A 24,318-nucleotide genomic window follows, 5' to 3' on the forward strand; every position below is an offset into this window, starting at 1 on the left:
TTTGGGTTTTTTGTTTTTCAAAATTTATTCATACTTCACTTGCATTCATTTTCAAGGCTGGCTTTCCCAGCTAGTCCTCGCCTAAACTGGGCTGGGCTGCGTTCCCAACTGAGCGCCAGCTTAAGCTGTTAATCTGTCTGTGTTCACGCAATTACCCACACAGCTACAAACGGACAAGAGCAGATCGTAGCGCAGCCCAGCCTCGACTGCATCCAGGCGGTGCTGGCCTGTTTTCTAAGGCGCTTCTAGAAATGTGCGTTCAGCTTAGGCCGAAGAGACTATTCAATGCGCTACACTCAAATGTTCTGAGCATCTGGAGACATGTTTTTTTTTAATTAATTTAAAGTTAGCAATACATAATTGAAGCTCTCAATTAGTCAGTGGCTAAAAATATATTTAAATTAAATACATATTTTTATTTATTATGATTTCCACAAAACCACGACAATCTTCATTTATTCTTTAGCTTTAATGTATATATATTGTAGTGTACCCGACATACTTGGGTGTAGCGTATTTGAACGGTTGGTGCTGCTTAGACTTTCACATTGGTCCGAATGAATTTTCAATTCCTAATAAAAATGCCTATCATAAAGTTTTATAGCAACAGCGCCGTTGCTGACCATATTACACACACACACACACACAGAGAGAGACACTCACTGATAGGCACACATGCACACCTCTCTGGATAAAGGTCGTTGGTTTTGTTAAGGTGTTCTCAGGGGCCGTGCCCGATGAGGGTTTCTATTGTTTGACGTGTGCGTGCAGCAGCAACAATAACAACAACGTTAGCTCTTCGAGCCACTTGAAAGTATGACCGCAGCGTGATTTACACGCAAAAGCAAAATGCAGAGGCAGCGACGTCGACAGCGACAGCGACGCGTACGCATTCCAATGCACCTGCAAGCGATCAAGGCAGCGACGTCGACGCCGCCACTTGAAACGAACAATGCAGCGCAGCCGAAACAAAAGCGCGCTGCGTGCGAAGCGCAACAGATTCTTCTTTTCTCGTTATTTGCCCTGCCTTTGATTCGTTTTTACCTAAACAAAAATGCACTTGAGAGAGCGCACTCACACGCACACACTAACACAGGCACACACACACACACGGACATTAAACGACATACAACAGCTAGCAGCACAGCACCCACACAGCCACAACAGGTAAACAAACATGGACGTCGTGAGCGAGCCCAAGAGAGCAAAATGAGCGAATAACTGACGATTGTGAGAGCGGCGCTCAGTTTATGCTGTCGCTAGCCGCGCTCAGTTGAATTGCTGGCTGTTCTTTTGACGTCGTCGACGTCGTCGTCGCATTTTATGTTGAAAACTGTCAAAGGCAAGGCAAGAAGACTGTGAACAGAACGCGGCGCAAAAGCAAAAAAAAAAGTGAATACCGATGCGAATGCAGCAGACAAAACGAATTTGACAACGACGACAAAAAGTTTTCAAGCAAATTAAATACGATAATATGCACCGAAAGTGATGCCAATCGAAGTGCTTGTTCTTTAACTGAGGAGGGGGAGCAGCCAAGCAGTGAGCAGCAGCAACGGCAGCAAAGGGGGCAGTGGCGGCGACAGCGCTATGAACGCGTTCCAGGACTTTGAGCTGGGCGCTAAATTATATTTACAGTGCTTATGTAATAAAAAAAAAAAAAAAAAACTAAAATGAAAACAATCGTGATTCCAACAAATAACTAATATACCCCCTCCCATTCTCTCGCCCTCTCTCTTTTCGTCTGTCACACTATCTTTCTATCTGCAGTGTCACTGAGCAGCTCGCGCTCTGCAACGCCATCGTACACATCACCCGTGAATCATCATCCACTGAATGCCATCGCCCACTCCCCGGTCAATGTGTCCAATCATAGGCAAAATTTCTTTACGCCCATTGCGAACCAGTCGCAGCAGCAGCAGCAGCAGCAGCAGCAACAGCAACTATTGCAGCAGCAGCAGCAGCTAGTGACGACAACACCCAGTCCAGTGTTGTACAATACGAACAACAACAACAACAGCAACAATGGCTGGGAGAACAGTCAAGCTGTGCACCAGCAGCAGCAGCAGCAGCAGCAGCAACAGCAACAACCTGCACCACCGCCACAAACGGCGGCCGTTTCGCTGGTGATGCATGCACCGCCCACACAGCAGCAGCATCAACAACAACAACAACAGCCACCTGCCGCTCATCTCAATGCTCTGCCGGCTCCACCAGCTCCGCCCAGCAGCAGCACCGTTGGCCATGCGACCAGCGTCATACGCATCTCCAGCAGCCAACAGCAGCAGCAACTGCAGCAACAGCAGCAACAGTCGGCACCAAATCAACAGCAGCAGCAGCAGCAGCAGCATGTTGTTGTATCCACGGCCGGGCATCAAACCTTTCACCCTGTCATCGTGAATGCGGCCCAACAGACGCAGATTCATACGCAGAATTCATTGCCTGCTTCCGTTGAGCAGCAGCAGCAGCAGCAGCAGCAGCAACAACCCCCGCCGCCGCCGCCGCCCACATCGGTTACGTTTCATTCACATCCGCCAACCACGCCTACATCCGTAACAGTGGCTGTGCCCACGGACAATGCATTGCCAAAAAACGGTGAGTGCCAGAAAAAGCAGTCTGACCTTTTGCGAGTCATTCAAAAAGTCGCGTGCCCACAAATCGTTAAGAAAATTGACTCCAAAATTGATAACTGATTGCGAAATGAATTCTAATTCTAAGCGGACAGTTGGACTGACAGCTTAAATGTGTTTATAGAATGTTTACAAACAATTTAAAAATATACAAATATTTGTTTACATTAGTTACGCATTGCAAACAAAATATAATTGTAGAGTTTCAGGTTTCTACAGATTTTTTTATTGAGTTACAAAAATAAGAGAACAACTCGCATTTGGTTTTTGTTTGACCAAAATAAGTTTTGAAATTCCGTTGAATCAAAGCAATAACTTTTTGAGAAAAAAAAGAATTCTAAAAATAATTCTTTATCTATTAGTCAAAGTTGTCCACAGCTTCCAATACTTTTTCTGGAAATTTCTCCGCACAAAATAAATCTGTGGATATGAGTCGAAAGTTAGTCAATATCAGATCTGATACGATACGCGTTTACCTCTTTTAAATCCGTATTCAAATCCTTACTTTCCATTATGTCCTTTTCAGGCTACAATGCGGCTAGCTATCCGTGGCAAAAGCTACTGCCGCAAATGCCAGCCATGACCAAAGCACCTCCAGCGACAGCGGTGACAACGACAACCACAAACAGCAACTACAGCGTGGCCATGTTGCACCACCAGCAGCAACAGTTGTCGTCGCAGCAAACTCCCTCAATGCCGTCGATAACAGCAGCAGCAGCAGGAGCGCAGCAACCGCAGCTCAATCACAACAACAATCACTTGATTGTGCCCGCGCCGATGGCATCGCCCGGCAAGCCGCTTAACTGTTCCATGAACGATGCAAAAGCAGCCGCAGCAGCAGCAGCAGCAGCGGCGGCGGCAGCAGCATCCACGACCAGTGTGCCGGATGAAGCTGATGAGGCCGATGAGCAGCTGGACGATGATGTGTTTGAGGCCACGACCTGTGCGCCAGCCATGTCGAATGGCAAAAAGGCGCCGACGGCAGCCATGCGACTGCCCACGTACAACAGCAACATACGCAAACTGGACGACTGCCATGATGCCAGCGAAGGGGCAGCCGGTGCCCCAACGACCTCGGCGGCCAAGCGGCGCAGTCAGTCGCTTAGTGCGCTGCAGCAGCAGCAGCAACAGCAGCAACAGCAGCAGCAGCAACAACAGCAGCAGCAGCAGCAGTCTGCGGCGGCGGCCGCAGGCAAGAAGATACGTCGACCGATGAACGCCTTTATGATATTCTCGAAGAAGCATCGCAAGATGGTGCACAAGAAGCATCCCAATCAGGACAATCGCACGGTTAGCAAAATCTTGGGCGAATGGTGGTATGCGCTGAAGCCGGATCAGAAGGCCCAGTATCATGAGCTGGCCAAATCAGTGAAGGATGCGCATTTTCAGTTGCATCCGGACTGGAAATGGTGCTCCAAGGATCGCCGCAAATCCTCCACATCGGGCAAGGGTGGCGCTTCCTCGTCCGGCAATGCCGCAAACGAGGACAAACAGCGTCTGGTTTCTGTGGATGGCTCCGATTCGTTGGAGGATGACATGTGCCCCTCCACGCCCGGCGGCAGCGGCAGCGGCGGTGCCCAAGCCGTCGAGCTACAGGGCGATATCATCCCACTGACCATTGACACCTACAACATTGCTTGCGAGGAGACGCCCACAACCGTTGCCGGCCAGTCGCAGGGTAACTGCAAGACCAAGCAGCTCAAGAACGAACTGCAGTCCGATGAGGATGAGCAAATGCTTGTCGTCGAGGATGAACAGCCGCCCACAAAACTGGATCTGCAATGCCGCGAACGCGTTAACGACTTGGACATGGATGAAGCGCCCTACGACTATCGCAAGCAGCAGCAGCAGCAACAGATCCAGACGGATGCCGAACAGGTAAGCTTTAAAAGAGATCAACGGAAATGAAAGCAGTTCAAAATCCCCATTCCCATCAATCTGGGCAATACATACTATCATCAGGGTAACTGTTATAGTATTCGGGTGTGTTTTATTGCCAACTGTGCTCATGCATTCCTATTCTACAGCGCACCCAGGAAGATCATGCGAGTCTCTGCAATGGCCAGACTATGTCCGCTCCGGCATCCAGCGCAGAGCGCGAGATCACTTTGAAGCCAAAGGCGATTAAAGCCCATCCGGGCCTGGAGAGCACCATGCTGCCGTATCCGCAGATGCCCATGTTCAAGCACTACACTAGTCCCAAGAATCCAATCGGTGTAACACCATTCCAACCCACAGGCGAGCAAGCACAAATCTCAATTAGCTTCAATAAGCAACAGTTGCTCATTGTTTTTGGTATCTTTAATTTTTGTTTAGGCGGCGCCTTCAAATCAATGCCCATCAGTCCAAAGGGGGGCAGCAGCTCTTCCGGTTCCAAATCGGATGAGCAACAGCTGCCTGCGGCGCACATCAAACAGGAGGACATCAAACAGGAGCCACCATCGCCCTACAAGCTGAATGGTGGCAATGCTGCTGCGACTTCGGGGGGCGTGATTAGCGCACCAACGCCCAGCAGCGCTGTCGGCGCCATCTTTAATTTCAATGTGCCAATTGCGACGGCTCTCAGTCAAAAGCAATATCACTATCCCATGCCGCATACGCTCTGCAGTCCGACCGATGTGAGAGGTGAGTTTAGAGCCAGAAGAAGCAGAAGCAGAAGAAGACGAAGACGAATTACGAAAATATATATACATATGTATATTTTAATGCCTCTATTGAGTTGAATTTCTTATTGTTTTATATTCAAATTGTTGTAGGCCTTATGTTGTTGTTTTTGCTTTTATTCATTGTATATATATATATTATTGGCTTTATTTATGATTATGATTTGATGTTGAGTACATAATTTATTTAAATATTATATTTGAATCCAACCAACTTTCGCCGCGCCCCCAACCATTTGCATTTGTTTGTTTGTTTGTTTTTTTTTTTAACAAAAACTTTATGCAATACATCTTTCTCTCTATTTCTCCAAAACGCTCGCATAAAACCCGCACATAAAAACACTCAATTTGTCACCCATTCAAAATTGCTCAACTCACGCCTTTACCTCGTCCATTGCTATCTCTCACGCACATTTCACCACACCACACTCGAAAAGCAAAAGAACTCAAACCCAAACAAAAACAAGACAAAGTCAATCCCAGCACTGATCTAGCAACGGACAAGGACGACGACGCGTGCGCAGCCGACGACGCAGACGTCGACGACGACCAAGCGGATGACGACGATGACGAAGATGACGACGAGCAGTTTATGGCAGAGCTGGCCAGTGTGACCACAGACTTCGATGACATAGCACAGTATACGATCGCAAAGCCAGCAACACCCATGCCCACGGCCATGCCAGCGAATACGCCTACGTTGAAGCGCAAGCAATTCACCATAGTGCGCTCTCTGACGCCGCTGCAACCGGCAAACTCACCACACCAGCAGCTAAAGCATCTGCATCAGCGGCGTGTCGAAACGCCGCCAACAGTTATAACACGCGTGCCAACGCCGACACCGACGCTGACGTCGACGTTGACGTCGACGCCAACATCAACGATCATGGCGACGCCCGCGTCGCTGCCGCGCAATCATTTTACCATTATACGCACACAACAAAGAACAATAACACCAAAACACAACACACCGCCGCCATTATTTTTCAAAAGTTCAAAAGCTCAGACATCAACAACATTAACATCAACAACTTCAACAACAACAACAACAAACACAACAACAACCACAACAACAACAACAACTAGTCACAGTAACGAGCAACTTATTCAATTTTCCAATAATTTTAATAACGCTGCTGCTGCTGCTGCTGCTGCAACAACTACAACAACAACCAATAATATTAACACCCATCCAACAACAACAACAACAACTTCAATAATCCGCAAACTGTTGACACTGCAAGATGCCAGCAAAGCCACAGGTCGTGCGGCAATTTTGTATGACGCTTTAGTGCTGGATACGTTGCACGGGAACGACGAAGACGATGACGACGACGGCAACGCTGCGAATGAGCAACAACAACAACAACAACAACAACAACAGGTGCAACAACCTAACGATAAATTAACAACAGCAAGAGCAACACCAACGTCAAGCACTGTGCAACAGCCGGCAACTATGTTGCTCATCACCGATGTCAACAGCTACAATCATCAGCAACATGTTGCTGTCTCAAATTCTGGCGCAACATTGCGCCCATTATCCTTTATCAGCATCAATGCTTGCAACAAAATCACCCTGCCGGCCAATACGCGCATTCTGACCACCACGGCCAACACGACCACGCCCACGCTGACCGTGCTAACCAAGGCGATGGCGACACCATCAAATCATAGTACTAATAAAGCCAATGAACTAACCATAACAGCCACTGTCGACAGTGGCAATAAAACTAACAAGAACATCAGCAACAACAACAACAACAACAACAACAACATTAATAATAATAACAACAATAACAACAACAAGAGCATAAGCAACGATGGCACCACCATTCTTATGATCAACTCCAACTCATCCGCAGCCCATCAGGCCTGTGTGCCCAACTCCCCGGCAACCGTTAGCTTGGGGCATGCGGCTAGCATTGCCACACCGCCCGCCTCGGCGCCAGCACAGATTCTTGGCTCGACGGGTCCAGCGCCAGCTCAGAAAATGTTCTTTGCCATGGGTCATCCGGTAAGTTGAATAAAAAGAAAGAAAGTATTTGCCAGACTTTGCTATCAAAGCAGTTTTGACTTGCGCAACTTGAACCTGTTGAGAATTTTAAATGCGCTAGAGTGATATTGATATTTGCAATTGCTAAAATTCGGATTATTTTTAGTACCCGTTGCTGCCGCCGCCTCATCAACAGAACGCGCCTGGCCTGGAGCACCTGCAGCTGGACGCATTTGGGTCCGGCTACCTTTTCAAGAAGCACAATGGTGGTCTGGGCGTGCAGGGTGCGCCACCGCCCCCACTGCCGCAGGTTGTTGCGCAGACAGCAATGCGCCTGCATGGCTATGCGCCCAGCAGCCATGGCCAGGAACAGCCACCGGCTAGTTCGCCGTCGTTCAAGTCGATGCCATCCACCCCCAAATCGGCCTCGTATCATCTGAGTGCATCGTCCGAGTTGACAAGCGGCAAACGCAGCTGCGATGCTCCTGCTGAAGATGCCGATGTGGATGTCGATGTGGACACTGATGGTCAGCAGTTTGTATTGGCTCCAACGCCAGCGCAACTGGGACGTGCTCCGCTGCAGCGGCGCAAGAATTTATGTGAGTAGCCGAATGTCATTGACGGAACTGACCTAACTGAATCTTACTGTCTGTGTGTCTGTGTGTCGTGTGTGTAAATGCAGCTCAAAGCAAATCGGACAACAACAGCACAGGCGGCGGCTATGGGGTCAGCAATGGGCAGCATATTGGACGCCAGCTGCACTCACCAGCGCTAATGGAGGTGGCCGCCTCCTCGCCCATCATTGGCCATGTGAACAACAGCAGCCTCAGCTCGGCTCTGCCCACGCCCACCTCATCGACCACAACGCCCAGCAGTGATGAGCAGCAGCCACTAACGCCCACGGCCATTGGCAACAATTCGGCAGTGAAGTCGCCAATAAGGGGCGTGCCCGCCTCTGCCCCTGCAGTGGTGTCGCACAAGAAGAAGAGCGATGAAGTAAACAAGTAAGTTGCCCGTTGTCGCATCTTAAATGATCCACCAACTAATTTCTACTGCCTTTCCAGTGTGCTCAAGCAAGTGGACTTTGAGAAAAAGTACAAGGCGCTGCCACAGTTCAAGCCAGAGGATTGCCAGTCGCCCAGCGCCATTGCTGTGCCCTCGCCGCCGCGCGTCTATGGCACCAATTATCGCAAAAAGAATGCAGTGCAGCCGCCGGTCCAGAAACTAAGTACGTATTGATAACACAATCATTACAAATTCCCATTGCTAATCACATGCAATTTTTCCAGTGAGCGAGGATGATTCGATTGAGGAGCCTGCCTCGGCGCCGCCAACAACCACACAGCGTTTCTTTGGCGCCGATTTTAACAATGATCTGAGAGGTAAACCAACTAGTCCAAGTAGTATTTGCACAAATGCACCTGGAACTAATCTCCAATTTGCTGCAGAACTTGAGACCGGCGATCAAACAGGCCGTTCGCCGCGCACGCCCAAAACGCCGTTGCAGAGCGCTCGATCCGATGCCAGCGAGAAGGGACACCGCAAGGTCCTAGAAGCGCGTCGCAATTTAGTCATGCAGCTGTTCAATGAGCACGGCGTATTCCCATCCTCTCAGGCCACTATTGCCTTTCAGGTGCGTGTTGCTAAGCATAGAATATGAACTTTCAATCCTAATCGTATTCATCCACTTGTCACAGACCAAGCACATCGATCTCTTTCCACGCAAACAAGATCTGCAGCTAAAGATACGCGAGGTGCGCCAAAAGGCCATGGGCGCTCTGCCCTGCACACCCCACTCGGCTGGTCCCAACACGCTCTCCGACTCCAACTGCTCGTCGGCCACGCTGAGCGCTAGTCTAAATGCCCAAAACAATGCTGTAGCAGCGTCAGGTAATAAACAGGGAGTAAAAAGGCCATTTGGAAGCAGAAAAAAGATTTGTGTATGCGTATCAGCGAATCCATATTCACATTGTACAACTCCCTACTCCTTATTCCTTATTTCATGCCACTCTCTAATTCCCAATTTGTCAGCAATCAAAAAGAGGTTTCTTTGTGAAATTCTGTTTAAAAGTGCCCCAAATAAGTTTATTTTTACCAACAACAAACACTAAATACCTTCACAACATTATACAAAAGTAGCGTGAACCATAAAATTTTTTTTTTTTTTTTTTTTAACTAGAACTAAGAATAATTTCAGAGGGTATTATAGTTTCGCCACGAAATGTGTAAGCCATTCAAATAGACATCTGTGAGTTAAGAAAGTATATACATATGTAGACTCGGGTCAGTATAAGATCATTTGTAATCGTTACATATTTGGGAATCGGCCTAATCGGACAACTTAATCATATAGCTGACATACGAACGATCGATCGACCCGTAATTTATTAGTTTGACTTCGCACCTTGCATATAACCAAAATCATGTCGGACAATTATGTAGGAACAATGTCTTGTCCCCACACAACCTCTGCTCACTGTACTTTTCCTCTGCCATTTTCGTTTTCAACTTGTAATTTGAATTTCCTTTTTCTATTGTGAAAACATTGTATAGATGTTTTTCCGTATTACTATACGACAGGTATGCACCAGCAACATCAACAGCAGCAACAACAACTTGCGGAGCAACAACAACAGCAGCAGGTGAATCATCTTAACAAACTAACCGAAAATGAGAACAAGTACAAGTAGGAAGGAGAAGTTCAAGTGAGGTCGCTGGTTCAATGAAGGATCACAGAATAAGGACACGCATGAACTGGATACGCTGCGAGTGACAAATTACTTAAAATTAGTAAACAAAACGATAACTGAAATAATTGCAGACACACATAGATACTGAGCATGTACGAGATACATGTGGAAAACATTTCTATCTAGAGATGCAAAAACAAAAACAAAATTATAAGAAAAGATACATTTTTTAATTGCAATAGGCCTATACTACTACAAGCGTAACAGAGACAGAGAGACAGTAGAAAAAGATAGAGGGACAGTAGGAATGAGTTTATTAAGCAGCTTAATAAATCGAGAAATTAAGAAGTTAACCAGTTGGAAGATAGAACTTTTTGAAGCATATATGAAGTACATACATTATGGCAACATTATTGTATAATGGCTTAGTTAATAATTTACAGGCAAGCAACAACTACAACAAACAACAACAACAATAAGCAAGCAAACACAATGAATACCCCATAAAAGAAATAATAATTTAAGATCTAAACTTAACCCAAATTGCACATTAATTTTGAAGTGTATTTAGCACAAGTAAAAAGCAAAGAATTTAAAAAAAAAAACAAAAACAAAAAAAAAAACAGAAACAAAAGAAAATGAACACAAATCGAATAACACGATAACACACACACACACACACACACACACTCAATTTGTAGGCTGAATGGAGAAATTGTAGTTGTATTGTACAACTAATTATATAACTAATTAGTCTTAACGGTTTTCGAAAGAAATTTTAAATTGTCTGCTTTTTCGTCTTCTTTTTTTTTTTGGCACATTGAAAATGAAAACATTTTTTTAAATTGTATGTACATTATTCCACTATTATTCTGGCCTTAAATTTTTATGCTGTTGTATATTTTAATTTGAATAAGCAATTTTTAATTTAATAATTAATTAGTTTAGGGTTTAGATCGTTGTTTCTTTATGCTTTAGCAACCTTTAACTTTAATCCTGTATACAGCAAATAAATATTGAAGAACAATCACAAACAAACAAACAACAACAACAACAACAACAACATAAACAATAAGAAAAGTGAAAAGAATTGCAATTGCGAAACAGCATGAAAAATTTGATAAACAGAAAACTGTCTTCCACTGTTGCTGCAATATATGAATTATTAATGTTTTTAATTGTTTTTATTATTATTATGATTATGATTATTATTTGTATTACGAATAATTACACGCATAACTTAGTTCTTTATGTAGTTTCGCTTATTTAAATTTTAATTTATAAATAGAGTGTGTGACTGCGATTAATTTTAAATACTTTTCTGGCTTTCATCAATCGTAATGATAATATTTCTAGTTTCTAAAAGTAGTTCTTAAACAAGCTTTAAACAAATTTCAATTCAAATGCCCCAACTTTTCGAGAAGTCCAAATGCCAGAAACTTTTGTATTATCACGTGTGTTTGTGTTGAACTTAAAGTGCTGTTGTGTCTGTTGTTTACTGTCATTAATTAATTAATTTTTAAAACATTATTTGCTTAGTTTCTTCATTTGTTTTTGTTTTAGTTCAGCTGGCCATTGCTACAGTGCGTGCAAAATATATACTTACGTATTTACCGACAATGCTTGAAACCGAACTTTAAAATCAAATTATAATGCAAATTAACATAGTTGAAAATGAAAGCATTGTTAATTTTTTGGCATTTTTTCGTTTTTAAATGACAGCCAACTCACACATACACACACACACACACACACACACACGTACACGCACACTTTTAATTTGTGTAATAGTTAGTTATTAAACAAATTTAATTACAACTTTTTAAAGCCGCACTTACTTATAATTTACAAACTAGTTTCGTTTAGCTATTATGTTTTTTAATGAATATAGTTGAAAACAAAATTTTATATAATAAAAAGAAAGTACATTTTAGCATGTTAATGTTTATAAAAAGAATAAAACAAAGTTTATAAGCAAAGCAAATGTGTGAAATTATTATCGTGATGCATATTGGAAAACAAAACAAACAACTCACAAACACACTTGAGCACAAAATATTGTTCGTTTCCCTTTTGTTCTTAGCAGATTCAGTTCAGTAAATTCTGTTTTAACTTAAATCTAATATAAATAAACCGCAGGCTAAAAAGCAACTGATAGACAGGAACTCAGATAGCGAATTTGTGCCAATGATTAAATATAAAAAAACCAACTTTAAACTTAATACGTAATATAAAAGTTAGTCTAATAGACCCAAATCCACAAACTTACACCAACTAACGGTTAATCCAATCAACATCCTTCCAGAACTCTGTCGGCATTCAAGTTAGTCAATTAAGGATATGTGCAAGCTGCAAATATATTGGCAAATCGCAAAACAAACCGCTGACAAACTTTTGACACACTCGTTTACAACCAATCTTGAGAACTTATACAATACAAAGCAGATAGTATACAAGGGCGAAACAGAAACTTTTTGGCAAACAACAATTTCGACCTAACAAAATTTTTTATAATGAAAAAAACTACCAGAAATTACAAGAAAACAAACAAAACTCGAACAAGCAAGCACACACACACACACTCAGACACACACACACACAGACACATAGTCAAACCAAAAATGGCGTTTCGGATACAAAATTCTAAAATTCAGGTATTAAAAAACAAATAGTGTTGTATAATGTTACATTTTTTTAAAAGAAGATGAAATATTTAGCTATTTATAAAAAAAATAAAAATAAAAAATCTTAAAAAAAAAAAAAAAACAAATTATGTGAGTAAATTTTACAGAAGCTTGTGCAAAATTTACAACGTGCTTTTACAAATGGTTGCAGAAATCACATTTGGAAATAGGCATACATACATTTCATATGTATGTACTATATTTTTTCAAAAAGAAAAACTGTATTTTAAACTGCGTATGGAAAATAAACATTATTAAAAAATAATACAAAAAAAAAAAACAAAATAAATAAATTCAGTTGTGAACAATTCGCACACTTTCGAAGAGTTAAAAATAAAGTATGCATGAGCCCAAGCTGTTTTTTATAGTTTTTAACTTGGCAATGTATTTACTTAAGTAGTTTGAGGTTACAAAGAGTTTTAAATGAACATAAATAAAGCAAAATAGAGCTAAAAGCAAAAAAAAAAAATAAAATAAAACTTAAAAAACACTATTTGATGAAATTTCTAGTGGCAATCCTTTAAATAAAATACAATATAATATTAACAATAGTAAGAGAAAAAAGCCCCAAACGTTACACAATGTTGTTTGCGATTTGTTTTGGTTAATTGTTAAACAAATATATACTTAAATACATAAATACATGCAGGCACTCGTGTAGGCATGAAAATGTGCTTATATTAAGTAAATGATTGCACAATTCTAAAGCTATGATATAATTGAGTTCAATGCGCGAAAATAACAATTTGAATTTATGGATTGCGATTCTTTGATTTTGCCAACGACCTGAACGCTTTGTAAAAATTAATATATATACAAACTTATTTGTGAACCTAATTAATAAGGCAGTTATTGTGAACATATTTTTAAGCGAATGATACAAATTACAAATTACATAGCATACATATACATATACATTTACGTTTACATCTACATATACATATACATATACACATATATTATATATACACATTTACATACATATGTAGTGCCAGCATACACACAAATATTTATTGCAGAGCTGTGCGCCGATTCGTGTTGCCAATTCGAATATTTTCTAGCTAAATTCGGCTACTTGCAGAGCTCGTCAGCGGGAAACGGCTGAAGTTGTACACTAACAACACTGCTTATTGCCAATTTAAGCTATTCAACACTGAACGAATAGCAGGCTTTATTTGCGGCGGCAGTTGTCAACACTGTTGCCAAGCAGTTGCAAATGTTTCAGACTCAATTTCAAGCAGCACACACACACACATACAGAGCCGCAGGAACAGGCCGAAGAATACATGCAAGCAAAAAGTTGATATACATAGTATATACATACAAACCACAGGCATATACATATATACATACATATAAAATATAAAAAGAAAATTTATTAAATAAAAATGAAACATGCATTCATTACAGAATCTCATCTATAACAGATTGTAACAAACAATTTTGAGATTAATACTTATTTGTTCTATTGGAAATGAGGAGCATCTGCATCTGCTGTTTCCTTATGCAATCACCTCCTCGACCGGCACAGGCAACTCAGCCAGCGCAGAGGCCTCCAACAGGCCCCGGGCTGAGGCCACAATGCTGATATCCGCACAATTCTTGAAGGTTTCCTGAGCACCACAGCCCATAGCACCGCTGCCATCCTCACAAACGCCCCAGTTGTTGCCTGATAAAAGAGCGTAAAGTTGGGCCCATATACTCGGGTAATCGACTGCGCTTACCCGCCGTGTAGGTCCAACGGAGCACGCAATGCTGGCAGCTGACCCCACTGGGCAATTTTAAGGTCACATCGAAGCTGCCGGTCTTGGAGCTAATGTAGTACTTGCGGCTGCCATCGGCAAACTGCAGCGGATACTTATCAAAGCACTGCTCCGACTCGCTGCCATGCTCATCCAGGCTGCACAGATGGAAGCTGAAGTGGCCAAGATGATTGGCGGTAATGAGCACATTTACCTCAATCGAGCTGGCGCCGTTGTAGCTCTTCACTATGACCCCGGCACCATATTTACCGCCCAATTCGTTAGCTCTGGGCGCGCTCAGGCTGTAGTCGTCGCCGCACAAGCCGCACTGGCCGTCGTTTTCCGTTTGTTTCTGCGTAAAGTGAACGCATTCGTTTTTCAATTATCCCAGCACCTTCAGCAGTGGCACACACATACCCAAAAGCCGCCGCAGTAGAGCGCATTGTCATCGTAGTTTGTCGGCGCCGAGGAGTCGTAACGCCAGCGTGATGAACGCGCCACGGGACTCAACATCATGCCATGGCCATCGATCTGCACCATGAGGCAACAGATCAATACTCCCGTTGTGGTAATACTGTGGTATTTCATTTTCTTTGGCACTTTCCCTTTCACTGGGCCCTGCCTCCCAGTGGGCAAGTCTTATATAGCTGCACATTGTTGGGGCCTTATCGGCTTACAAGGAACTCTTCGGATTTTCAGGCAATGCTATCAACGATCATATAAAGATAATTGGCCTCTTATCAGGCGTCTATCAAGCATGTATATGATCATTTTAGTCTTGCCCAAATTTTGCCGAATCGTAATATCACTCTGAGAAATGATAGCGTTCCTTATTGATCAAAACAAGCGTGACACATCCAAACAATCCAAATATTTGCAATATTATTTCACATTATTGACTCATAAACATTTTAAAGCTCTCTGAAAGTCTCAATAAAGTACAAATTTTGCTTGGAAATTTCATTCAATTTCAATTTCAGTTCTTAAACAATACGAACCAAGGCTCCTTATTTATATAATTTTAATTTCGCGCTTTAGTTTATAGCGAGTGCTCACTGTATATTCCTGAGAATGTTTTTTTATTGGCTAAATTTGCTAATAAATCAACTGTAAACCAGGCAAGCCTTCGATATAACATTGTTTAGTTTGCCAACAAAAAAAAAATTGCCTGGTTCAAGGTTTTGGCGAAAGTTAAAGAGATAAGAGTCTAATTAAGTTGAGTGTTCATTGGTGCTTGGGAACAATTAATTGCCGACAATCTTTATATTCGTTTCATAATCGTGATTTGAAAACATGTGAAATCATTGATATTATCGCAGGCATTGGGCACATTTAAGGACTGACGCACTTGGATATTTGCCAAGGTCTGACCCACTTGCGTTTTCCTGCGATAAGCTGTAAACTAACCTTTCCACTCTACCTATAAATCTCTTGGGTAATGTATGCGTTTATTAAAATCAAAAAAAAATACTCGGCTTCATTTGTTTTTTCAATACATCATATTAGTATACCATTTTAGTATACCTCCCTACTATTCGATTCTCATAAATTCAAGTAAATATTAAACTTTTCCTGCGTAATATGTGTTTTTTTCTTGGCGATGTTTTTGTATTTGTGTATACGCATTTACAACCCCCACTAATTGATGTTATTTGGAATATTTTCCTAGGTAATTCGGGGGGCTATCACGGCAATCGCTAGGAATAATATAAAATAATAATTATATTAATTGTACTCAGAATTCTGACCAAACATTTGTATTCATGCGGACAGCTGGACATTGTGCACATCCAAAATGTTTCATTTTGTGAACGGAGCATACAATTTTACCATATCCAAAAGATTATTCTTGTTATAGGTATAAATAAATATGAACAAAAATTGGGTCAAAATATCAAGAAACGTTTCTGAAACTCTGTGCGCCTTAGGTAAGATGAAAGCAGTTCAAGCAGTGCACGGAAGTACACAAAAAGGCATAATAAACCGGAAACAGCTCAGCTACCAAGCAGATTATTATTGTTTGTGGTTTGTGTCTGGGATTAACAATAAACGCAATCTAAGACAAGCAGTGCATCGCAGCAAGATGTAACTACAGAGACATCCAAAACTCTTCAAGTTGAGAGTTGTTCGTATTATAAAGGCTAGTTTTGCGGAAAAATGCTTTCGTTTAATTAAATATTTGGCTTTGATTCAGTACAAAATGTTCAGGCCTTTGCCATCAGCACTTATGCCTCGACGGAGTCGACCTCCTCTGGCACAACGGGCTTGGCAGCGGCGCCTGCCGCCAGCTCCTTGAGCATGTTGCGGCCCCAGTAGATGCTCACATCAGCGCAGTTCTTGAAGGTCTCCTGTGGACCACAGCCCAGGGCACCGGTGCCATTGTCACACATACCCCAATTGTTGGCTATACGAACAGTTCAAATAGATACATGAGAGTGTGAAGTGTGGAAATACACAGAAGTTGACACTTACCGCCCACATAGGTCCAACGCAGGACGCAGTGCTGGCAGGTAAGACCCTCCGGCAGCAGGACAGTCACATCGAACTCGCCGCTCTGGGTGCCAATCTCAAGCTTGTCGCTGCCATCGGGAAAGCGTAGACGATGCTGATTGAAGCATTCCTCAGATTCGCCTCCAAAGGTATCCAAGTTGCACAAGTGGAACTCAAAGTGTCCCAAATGGTTGGTGGTGATCTTGACGCCCACGGTAATGGCATTAGCGGCCGTAAAGCTCTTGGTGATGACGCCGCTGCCGCCAATCTGTCCGCCAATCTCATTGGGACGCGGCTGGCCAGTCGAAAAGTTGTCGCCGCACAGGCCACACTGCCCCCCATTATTGGCCTGGGTCTGCAAGATTGGGAAAGGATCAATGTCGAACACGTACTTGACATCGGTGCTCAGAGGTGCCCACATATAAACCACCGCAGAAGAGCTCGTTGTCGTTGTAATTCTGCGGCGCTGAGCCATCGAAGCGCCAGCGCGAGGATCGACTCGGCGGACTCAACATCATGCCGTGCGCATCGATCTGTTGGAAGCCAATGGCCAGCAGGAGGGTCACACTAAGCAGGTACTTCATGTTTTAACCAATTTCACTTTCACTATGTCTGCCCCTGTGAACGGGCGCAGGCCTTATATTTCACAGGCCAAACGGCATTATCTGGGACCCCGATTATCGGCTGAAGAGTTTTACGACCGCTCTTCAGCTGCCACCGAATGTTATCAATTTGAGGGCAAAACGCAACATTTATTTACGCGAAACTTAACAATAACATTAATTTGTTTATTCAAGAAGTGGCAGTGAGTCCATTTAAGAGTCCGATCCGCATAGAGCCTGGATAAGCATCTATAATTGGCACTGTAAAAGAAACCCCATAAAAATGTCAACCGAATGCAAACGGCGTGCAAAGAATTTGAACCACTTTTGTTTATAGATAAATACCAATCGTAAAGCACTTGGTAGGGGTTCGGCAGATCTGCCTATTGGCTTTATCGCCAGTATACTATAATCTACCAGCACATGCATCTGTTGATTTACTCATATGCTTATCAACAGCATTATCAATTATCTGATTTTAAGCATTTCATATATTCCAGTTGGCTTACTGACTTGTGAATGAACTCAGCAGAACAGTTCCTGACAAACACCTCATTAAACACTTGAAATTGCAGGTTTATTGCGAATTAAAAGAAAAAAGCCGAGGAGCATGCTTAATCGATATACCATTTATTTTGAATAACTGACTGACTGAAGCTCGGAATTGCAAGCTCAGCTGTTTTTGAGTATGGCCCTTCTACGTGATTCTCACATATTCAAGTAAGTCTTGCGGTCTTTTAGTCTATTGCACTTCGTTTCCTTTTCTGTTTCCCTTTATTTGCCTCTCTCTCTCTCTCTGTCTCTCTTCCTTTATCACCCTCTCTCTAAAATTCTCTATTTGCATGTATTTCCTCAGAATATATATTAAATGAATTTAGACCTGCGCTCGGATTATCACCTAAAAATAAATATTTTGTTGATTTAAGTATTTCTTCCTGTGTGAGCATTTTAATAATGTCTTCAGCAAATTTTAAGAAAAACTTCTTTATGGTGAAACATTATAACATATTCAGTTAGTACTGCAACATGTTTTCGTTTAATATTTAGGCTATGGATTACTCAGGCCCCTTCATTTTTAAAGTTGACGCATCAGATGTCTTACTACAATAGTTGGGGAATCCCCAACTTCTTATAGCAGCACGCACACGCATGTTTATAGGGAGTATAAAGGGCATAAAAGAGTTATGCAAGTGAAACAGAAAATCTTTTCTGTCCTCTAAATTCGATACGATACCATTTACCAGATCAAGTTCGGCCTTAATATATTATTATTGTGTTTGTACACTCAAAACAGAAAACTATAATGTTATTTCAAATATTATTTTCAGTAGTGCAGAGCATCAAATAGCTGCAGCTCTTTAAACAGAGCACCGAGAAATTTGTGCTACATATATTTTCCGTTATTTCTGGGCTTGATACAGGGTATCTGCTCGAGCGAACCAACTGAATCATTGCTTTGCTTGTGTTTTGTTTCTTGTGTATCGCTTGAGTCTCGCTTTTAGTGTGATTCTTGAGTTGTTCAAGTAAAGATCCCATTTCCCAAACAGAGTAGAAAAAAAATGACCAATCTGGAACAACATCTTCAGTCAATTAGCGCAAATTTTATAAATATTAATGCGCATCGGAAATTATACACAAATCATTATGGAAAGTTACGAGATGCGCTCTATTCCACGTTGCAACAGGAGAATCCATTAGGCAAATGGTTATGCGGACATAAATTAGAAGGTACGTGAATCAAGAAGAGCATTTCTGATATCAACACACACAATGCACTCCTTTAAGAATTACTGTACTTCATTATTCTTCAATGGCTCAAAATAATACAAAGAAAAACAAACAAGTGAAATCCTCTCTCTCTCCCTCTCGCTCTTCCTCTGGGTCACTGTCACATTGGCTTTCGCCTTCGCTAAGAAACCGCCTTTCTTTGCAATTTTCAAAATCTAGAGAATTTGTAATTAAATTTTTATTTCTATATAGGAAGTTATGCGGATAAACTAAAAGTAACGAAACCCGATGAATTCGATTTGGTATTTCATTTAAAGTTTCCAGAGAATGACAGAATCGTTGTGAGGAGAGACTGTGCTAAGCCGGGTAATGTTACTTTGGACATGACGGAAGTGCTAAATATTTTGCATAATCAACCTCAAAATAAAATCACATTCACGTTTCTGAAAAAATTGGTTACGTCCACCAATTTACTTCAAGAGAATAAGCTGCAGGATATGATAAAAGGTGCTGTAACACGGGCTTTAAATAAAATGGAAAACAAAATTGAGGTCGATGGTAAAACTGCCCAACTGATGTATAAAAGTTGTGGACCGGCACATACAATAGATGTTAACGAAGCGGATATGAAGTACTCTGTGGATTTTGTGCCTGCCATTAAGCTGAATGTAAAGCAAATTGTGTTGAGTCAAGAAAAACTCAAGTACTTCAAGAACATTCCGTATTGGAGTGCGATTCCAAAACCCTTGAAGCCATTCGAGCCAAACAATGTGTCATTTAGGGCATCGTACTATGAAGCCGAATATGCCATGATAAAAGATAAATATAAGCTAAAGCATGTTATTAAATTTATCAAGAAGTTCCGCGACTCAAAACAAAATATCAGCACCTTAAAGAGCTATTATATCAAGACCCTATTGCTATGGCAAATAGATGCCAGGCCAACGACCTATTGGAAAACCCAACAGCTAAATAAGATACTGATCGATGTAGGTGTATATAAGTTGGCACGTAAGACCCTTAGTACTTATTCATGAATTCCTATTTCTGTGCAGATGTTCAGAGAGCTGGCGAATTGTTTGGTGACGTCTGGAAAATATGGTAAGCTTCCACTATTCTGGGATCCCGATCTGGATTTATTTGCTGCTTTAACATAAAACCAACGCAACGATATGCTCAATTGTCTAACTGCTGAGATTGATACGCTCTGCCTAGCAGCTAGGAGCTTAACAGATGACATCAGTCAAGCTGTAACACTAGCGTTCAGTATGTAGAAGGATTTTTATATGATTGTAACTTAAGTAAAGAAGAAAAAATTCATTTAGGTAATCGGCAAGAGCGTTTAATAAAGAACGCAGAGCAGATTAACAAAGCAATTAAATAAAATCCGAAAGCAGAACTGATGTCGCCAGCAGAATCATCCCTATGTGAAGCTTAATCTCAGCCGCAAAAGGAGTAGCTCGGCTTTTTATCGCTTTGTCCAGTTGTCAACTACCATCACGTCAATCGATCAATCCACCTGCAAATGTTATGATAGAACAGGTGAATAATATTGAAGGTTGAAAAATACAATCAGTTATAACCCGCGAAGAAAATATACTGAAAAACGAAACAAATTTTACAGTAAAAAAATAGATTAATAAAGTTGACATAAATTCAATAATATTTTCTCAACACGGCAACCGATGCTCCCCATTTCCATGTCTGGATCTTTTCTACCAAACTGGTCGTTTATTTCCATTGCCTGCACCAACTGTTCTTTCTACAACAAAATACTTTTCAAATTTGCCAACCGAATCGATAACAAATGCAAATGCAACCTTAATAGTAGTCGAAACCAAGGCGCATCGCAACAACTGCTTAGCCGATAGTATATTGGCGTCTTAAGATCTAGTATTTACGAGGGCAGTTTAATTAGTTTGAATTTCCAAGGCAGTAACTTTAAGTGCAAGCGGCAGCTCGGCAATCTGATCTGCCTTGTTTCTTATACATGTTTCATGCATATATCAACGTATATGTCGTATAGCTATATAGGAAAAATCGGTCGATTATGAGTTTTTGTATAGATAATTTGTCTGTTCGTCAGATATTTTTGCCATTTAGCCACCTTACAAGATGCTACACATAATATTCGGCGTGCCGACATGGCACAATCCAATTTTTGTCAATAGGCAACTGTGCTTATAGAAACCATAAAAACTCGTCTTTTTTGATAACATAGAACCATAGCAATTGATCGCATAAAATGTTTGGAATGTCAACAGCTGCAAACTGAATCATAGTTCTGTTGATCTGGCAGCACAGAAATTCATGCAATAAAGTTTTTTGTCTTTGGCAAATCTGGTAACACTAATTTTGAAGATAGCTCGAGCTCTCAAATGCGTTTAAATATCTACTTTTTTGTATATAAACAAAAAAGCAACTATTGTAAGAATCCAAAATTTACTTAGAAATTCCCTTATGCTTTTTCCCATTTGCTTAAAGGAAAACACATTTTGTTGTGAAACATAATCGCAGATTATAATTGTTAGAAGATCAAATTTAATAAATATAATCTTATTTTGATATTAAATTATAGTTGTATGTGCTTTCATTGTTTCCATTTGGTGAGCCTAGAATTTCTCACCAACAGGCCGGATCGTGAGCTCGTGTATTTGGACATTTGGAGGTGTCTGAATGCAGTAGGTGATTGCATCGGCGATATCCTCGGAGCGCAACATGGGAAAACCCAAGGCGGATAATTTGTCCTTGTCAATAATTTCGGTATCCACAACGCCAGGGCTAATGCTCTATAGTGAAAATAATGCACAATATAAGAATCGATACAGATAAAGGGTATTCCTCACTTACTGTTATCTTTGTTTTGGTGCCCTTGTTGAGAAACTCCTGGCGCAGGACCTCGGTCAGTGCGGTGATCGCATGCTTGGATGGCGCATACATATTGAAGCTCATCTGCGGCATAATGGGCACCTGATGTCCGGCAACGCTGTTGACAATGAGTATGTGACCATCGTTGATCTGGCGTCGCTCCATCGAAAGGAACGCCTCGCGTGTGCACCAGGAGACACCCAGCACATTGGTGTCCAATGTGGCCCGTAGATCGGCGCCATTGCCCTCGCTGATAATTTGGGTGTGACGCACAATGCCCGCATTATTAATCAGCACATCTGTGCCGCCCAGCTCCTTATCGATCCAGGCGAAGGTATCGATCACCTGCTGCTCCACGCTCACGTCACAGGTGCGGAAATGGAAGCGCGCCGCCTGATCCGACGGCAGCTCCGCCTTCAGCTCCTGAAGCCGATTCTCGCGACGCGCCAGGCCCACCACGACCATGCCCTTGCCCACCAAATCTTTGCAGCATGCCGCACCAATGCCCGAACTGGCGCCAGTTACAACGGCAACACGATTTAACCAACGATCCATTTTATTTGTTTTTAGTTCGACTCGCCAAATATCAACGCTCTGACTGAACGCCAACGTCTAAGATGGCGTCACTTTTATAGCACAGCTGGCTGTGCGTGAGCAGCTGTTTGGCTACTCGTCATCTCCGTCTCCCTCTCTCTCCCTCTCTCTCCCTCTCTCTCCCCCTCTCTCTCTCTCTCGTAATACATGGGCATTTAGCTATTAGATTTGAAAAGCGTCACGTAATGCTGATAGCATTATTCCAGTCTATAGAATCGTACCTTGATTCGCTCGTTGCATATTCAGTTCCCAACTCTCTCTTGCTCTCTCTTCCACTCTCTAGCACACTCTCGCTCTTGCTTGCTCTCTTCAATTTCATGATCGCAGGAGATAGCTTCTATCATTTATTACTTTTTTTTTGCCGAATTTGCTGATGTGCTGCAATAGACTGAAAAGGTAGAAACGAATTTTTAACTATATATAAGATAAGGTATCTATTATTTGTACATATATATTCATAGTAATCAGGTATTTTTTCACAAAGTACTTAAATAACCGACCCATATAATAGATAATTTTATATTAACAATTTGATAAAAATCGAAATAAGGAAAACCATTTTCGAAGATAAACATTATGTTTAGTTTTATTCCCATGCAAAATTGCTTTAATACTTTTGTTTTTAGATAATTGAAAATTAGCTTTGAATTTCTTGCGAAATAAAACGAAATTCAGTTCATAAGCATGACTTACAATTTGTTTATAAATTTTCACAAACACACACACACACACACACTCAAGCCGAGAGGCAATTAAAAACATGTTTTATGCATGAAATATTTTTTCTCATATACCCTATGCTCTGGTATTGTTAATGAAGGTTGTATTAAGTGATATCAAAAGAATCATTGAACAACATATAAAAACTAACATTTGGTAAAAGCTTATGTTAAATGCCGGATAGCATGGTAACATGCTCTGATATATTTTTAATCATTTATTTTAATGATCTATCTACCTCTCAGCATAGGAAGCTAGGGTATAGGGTATAGCAAAAGATAGATAAATGATGCCATACAACAAAATGTTCACAAAATTGAGAACGTAAACAAAATCGGTACCCTTTCGCTCCCCCAAAAATGTTAAAAATAGAATGTACTCTCGACTTCGGTCTCATGATGTGTGCATGTATATGAACAACATACATACATACTATACCGAAGCCTATATGTATATGTGTGATCCACTGTAATGGCTTTTTGCTGGCGAAGAAATTAATTTCTGACCCTGATCTACCCAACTTTGCATTCCCGGCAATCGTTCGTTTTGAAGACCGAAAAACCACACCAGAAATTTTCCGTCGCATTTAAATGTTTGGGCATAACTGAGCTTAGTGTTTGTATTGTCTTTGTAATCAACTCGGATCAACTGAACGAAAACAGTAAGTTAAGTAAACTATGAGCTCGAGATAGACAGCTTAATTAAGTATTTTATAGATAATCCTTTTCAAGGCTTTTCTGTTTATACCCCGGCAGAGGGCATTAGAATAATAAATATTATTTCTATATTATATATATAAAACTAATATTTTTAACTAATAGATATTTTCCTGAAAAATTACAATTTCCCCTTACAATATGTAGTTTTTCTTTTTAGCAGTAAGTTTTTGAATTTTCCGTTGGTAAATGGTCGAT

General features: G+C 41.5%; 5 protein-coding genes across 12 annotated transcripts in view; 2 read left to right on the forward strand and 3 right to left on the reverse strand.

Annotated features, from left to right (window-relative positions):
* cic (Putative transcription factor capicua) overlaps positions 1–13,169 on the forward strand; it is a 55,092-nt gene extending 41,923 nt beyond the window's left edge. For 4 of the 8 annotated variants that reach the window (XM_032437692.2, XM_032437700.2, XM_032437696.2 and 1 more), the window contains 11 exons: positions 1,768–2,592; positions 3,154–4,505; positions 4,655–4,865; positions 4,944–5,252; positions 7,156–7,307; positions 7,453–7,885; positions 7,969–8,290; positions 8,351–8,514; positions 8,576–8,919; positions 8,984–9,176; positions 9,840–13,169. In XM_032437692.2, the coding sequence (XP_032293583.1) occupies positions 1,768–2,592; positions 3,154–4,505; positions 4,655–4,865; positions 4,944–5,252; positions 7,156–7,307; positions 7,453–7,885; positions 7,969–8,290; positions 8,351–8,514; positions 8,576–8,919; positions 8,984–9,176; positions 9,840–9,976 (4,442 nt within the window). In that variant the 3' untranslated portion in view covers positions 9,977–13,169. Of the gene's footprint in view, positions 1–1,289; positions 1,643–1,767; positions 2,593–3,153; positions 4,506–4,654; positions 4,866–4,943; positions 5,253–7,155; positions 7,308–7,452; positions 7,886–7,968; positions 8,291–8,350; positions 8,515–8,575; positions 8,920–8,983; positions 9,177–9,839 lie in introns of those variants that run through there. The other 4 variants (XM_032437715.2, XM_032437707.2, XM_032437710.2 and 1 more) reach the window with 4 other exon arrangements.
* An 847-nt stretch (positions 13,170–14,016) lies between these two features.
* On the reverse strand, positions 14,017–15,018 carry LOC6631259 (uncharacterized). Its single transcript, XM_002053211.3, has 3 exons — positions 14,820–15,018; positions 14,385–14,754; positions 14,017–14,329 (listed from the first exon to the last, which is right to left on the reverse strand). The coding sequence occupies exons 1-3, from the start codon at positions 14,988–14,990 to the stop codon at positions 14,163–14,165; spliced, it is 708 nt and encodes a 235-aa protein (XP_002053247.1). The 5' UTR covers positions 14,991–15,018; the 3' UTR covers positions 14,017–14,162.
* Positions 15,019–16,534: 1,516 nt separating this feature from the next.
* On the reverse strand, positions 16,535–17,515 carry LOC6631258 (uncharacterized). Its single transcript, XM_002053210.4, has 3 exons — positions 17,312–17,515; positions 16,875–17,247; positions 16,535–16,806 (listed from the first exon to the last, which is right to left on the reverse strand). Exons 1-3 carry the CDS (start codon positions 17,474–17,476, stop codon positions 16,628–16,630), a joined length of 717 nt encoding a protein of 238 aa, XP_002053246.2. The 5' UTR covers positions 17,477–17,515; the 3' UTR covers positions 16,535–16,627.
* Positions 17,516–19,605: 2,090 nt separating this feature from the next.
* LOC26531345 (cyclic GMP-AMP synthase-like receptor 1) lies at positions 19,606–20,379 on the forward strand. The gene is made up of 2 exons (XM_015172403.1): positions 19,606–20,211; positions 20,278–20,379. The coding sequence occupies exons 1-2, from the start codon at positions 19,606–19,608 to the stop codon at positions 20,377–20,379; spliced, it is 708 nt and encodes a 235-aa protein (XP_015027889.1).
* Positions 20,380–21,746: 1,367 nt separating this feature from the next.
* On the reverse strand, positions 21,747–22,707 carry LOC6631256 (farnesol dehydrogenase). Its single transcript, XM_002053208.4, has 2 exons — positions 22,073–22,707; positions 21,747–22,011 (listed from the first exon to the last, which is right to left on the reverse strand). Exons 1-2 carry the CDS (start codon positions 22,643–22,645, stop codon positions 21,835–21,837), a joined length of 750 nt encoding a protein of 249 aa, XP_002053244.1. The 5' UTR covers positions 22,646–22,707; the 3' UTR covers positions 21,747–21,834.
* Positions 22,708–24,318: the final 1,611 nt, after the last annotated feature.

The sequence above is a fragment of the Drosophila virilis genome, chromosome 2, assembly GCF_030788295.1.
Source record: "Drosophila virilis strain 15010-1051.87 chromosome 2, Dvir_AGI_RSII-ME, whole genome shotgun sequence".
Taxonomy (NCBI): domain Eukaryota; kingdom Metazoa; phylum Arthropoda; class Insecta; order Diptera; family Drosophilidae; genus Drosophila; species Drosophila virilis.

What these genes read in the sequence shown, in the direction of transcription:
- LOC6631259 (XM_002053211.3), bottom strand. Translation starts at nt 14,990, where the DNA reads ATGAAATACCACAGTATTACCACAACGGGAGTATTGATCTGTTGCCTC. An exon ending in TCTACTGCGGCGGCTTTTGG is followed by an intron (nt 14,755 to 14,819) that starts GTATGTGTGTGC and finishes CACTTTACGCAG; the next exon opens with AAACAAACGGAAAACGACGG. An exon ending in CCGTTGGACCTACACGGCGG is followed by an intron (nt 14,330 to 14,384) that starts GTAAGCGCAGTC and finishes CTCTTTTATCAG; the next exon opens with GCAACAACTGGGGCGTTTGT.
- LOC6631258 (XM_002053210.4), bottom strand. Translation starts at nt 17,476, where the DNA reads ATGAAGTACCTGCTTAGTGTGACCCTCCTGCTGGCCATTGGCTTCCAA. An exon ending in TCTTCTGCGGTGGTTTATAT is followed by an intron (nt 17,248 to 17,311) that starts GTGGGCACCTCT and finishes CCAATCTTGCAG; the next exon opens with ACCCAGGCCAATAATGGGGG. An exon ending in GCGTTGGACCTATGTGGGCG is followed by an intron (nt 16,807 to 16,874) that starts GTAAGTGTCAAC and finishes CTGTTCGTATAG; the next exon opens with CCAACAATTGGGGTATGTGT.
- LOC26531345 (XM_015172403.1), top strand. Translation starts at nt 19,606, where the DNA reads ATGACGGAAGTGCTAAATATTTTGCATAATCAACCTCAAAATAAAATC. An exon ending in TAAATAAGATACTGATCGAT is followed by an intron (nt 20,212 to 20,277) that starts GTAGGTGTATAT and finishes ATTTCTGTGCAG; the next exon opens with ATGTTCAGAGAGCTGGCGAA.
- LOC6631256 (XM_002053208.4), bottom strand. Translation starts at nt 22,645, where the DNA reads ATGGATCGTTGGTTAAATCGTGTTGCCGTTGTAACTGGCGCCAGTTCG. An exon ending in GCACCAAAACAAAGATAACA is followed by an intron (nt 22,012 to 22,072) that starts GTAAGTGAGGAA and finishes TTTTCACTATAG; the next exon opens with AGCATTAGCCCTGGCGTTGT.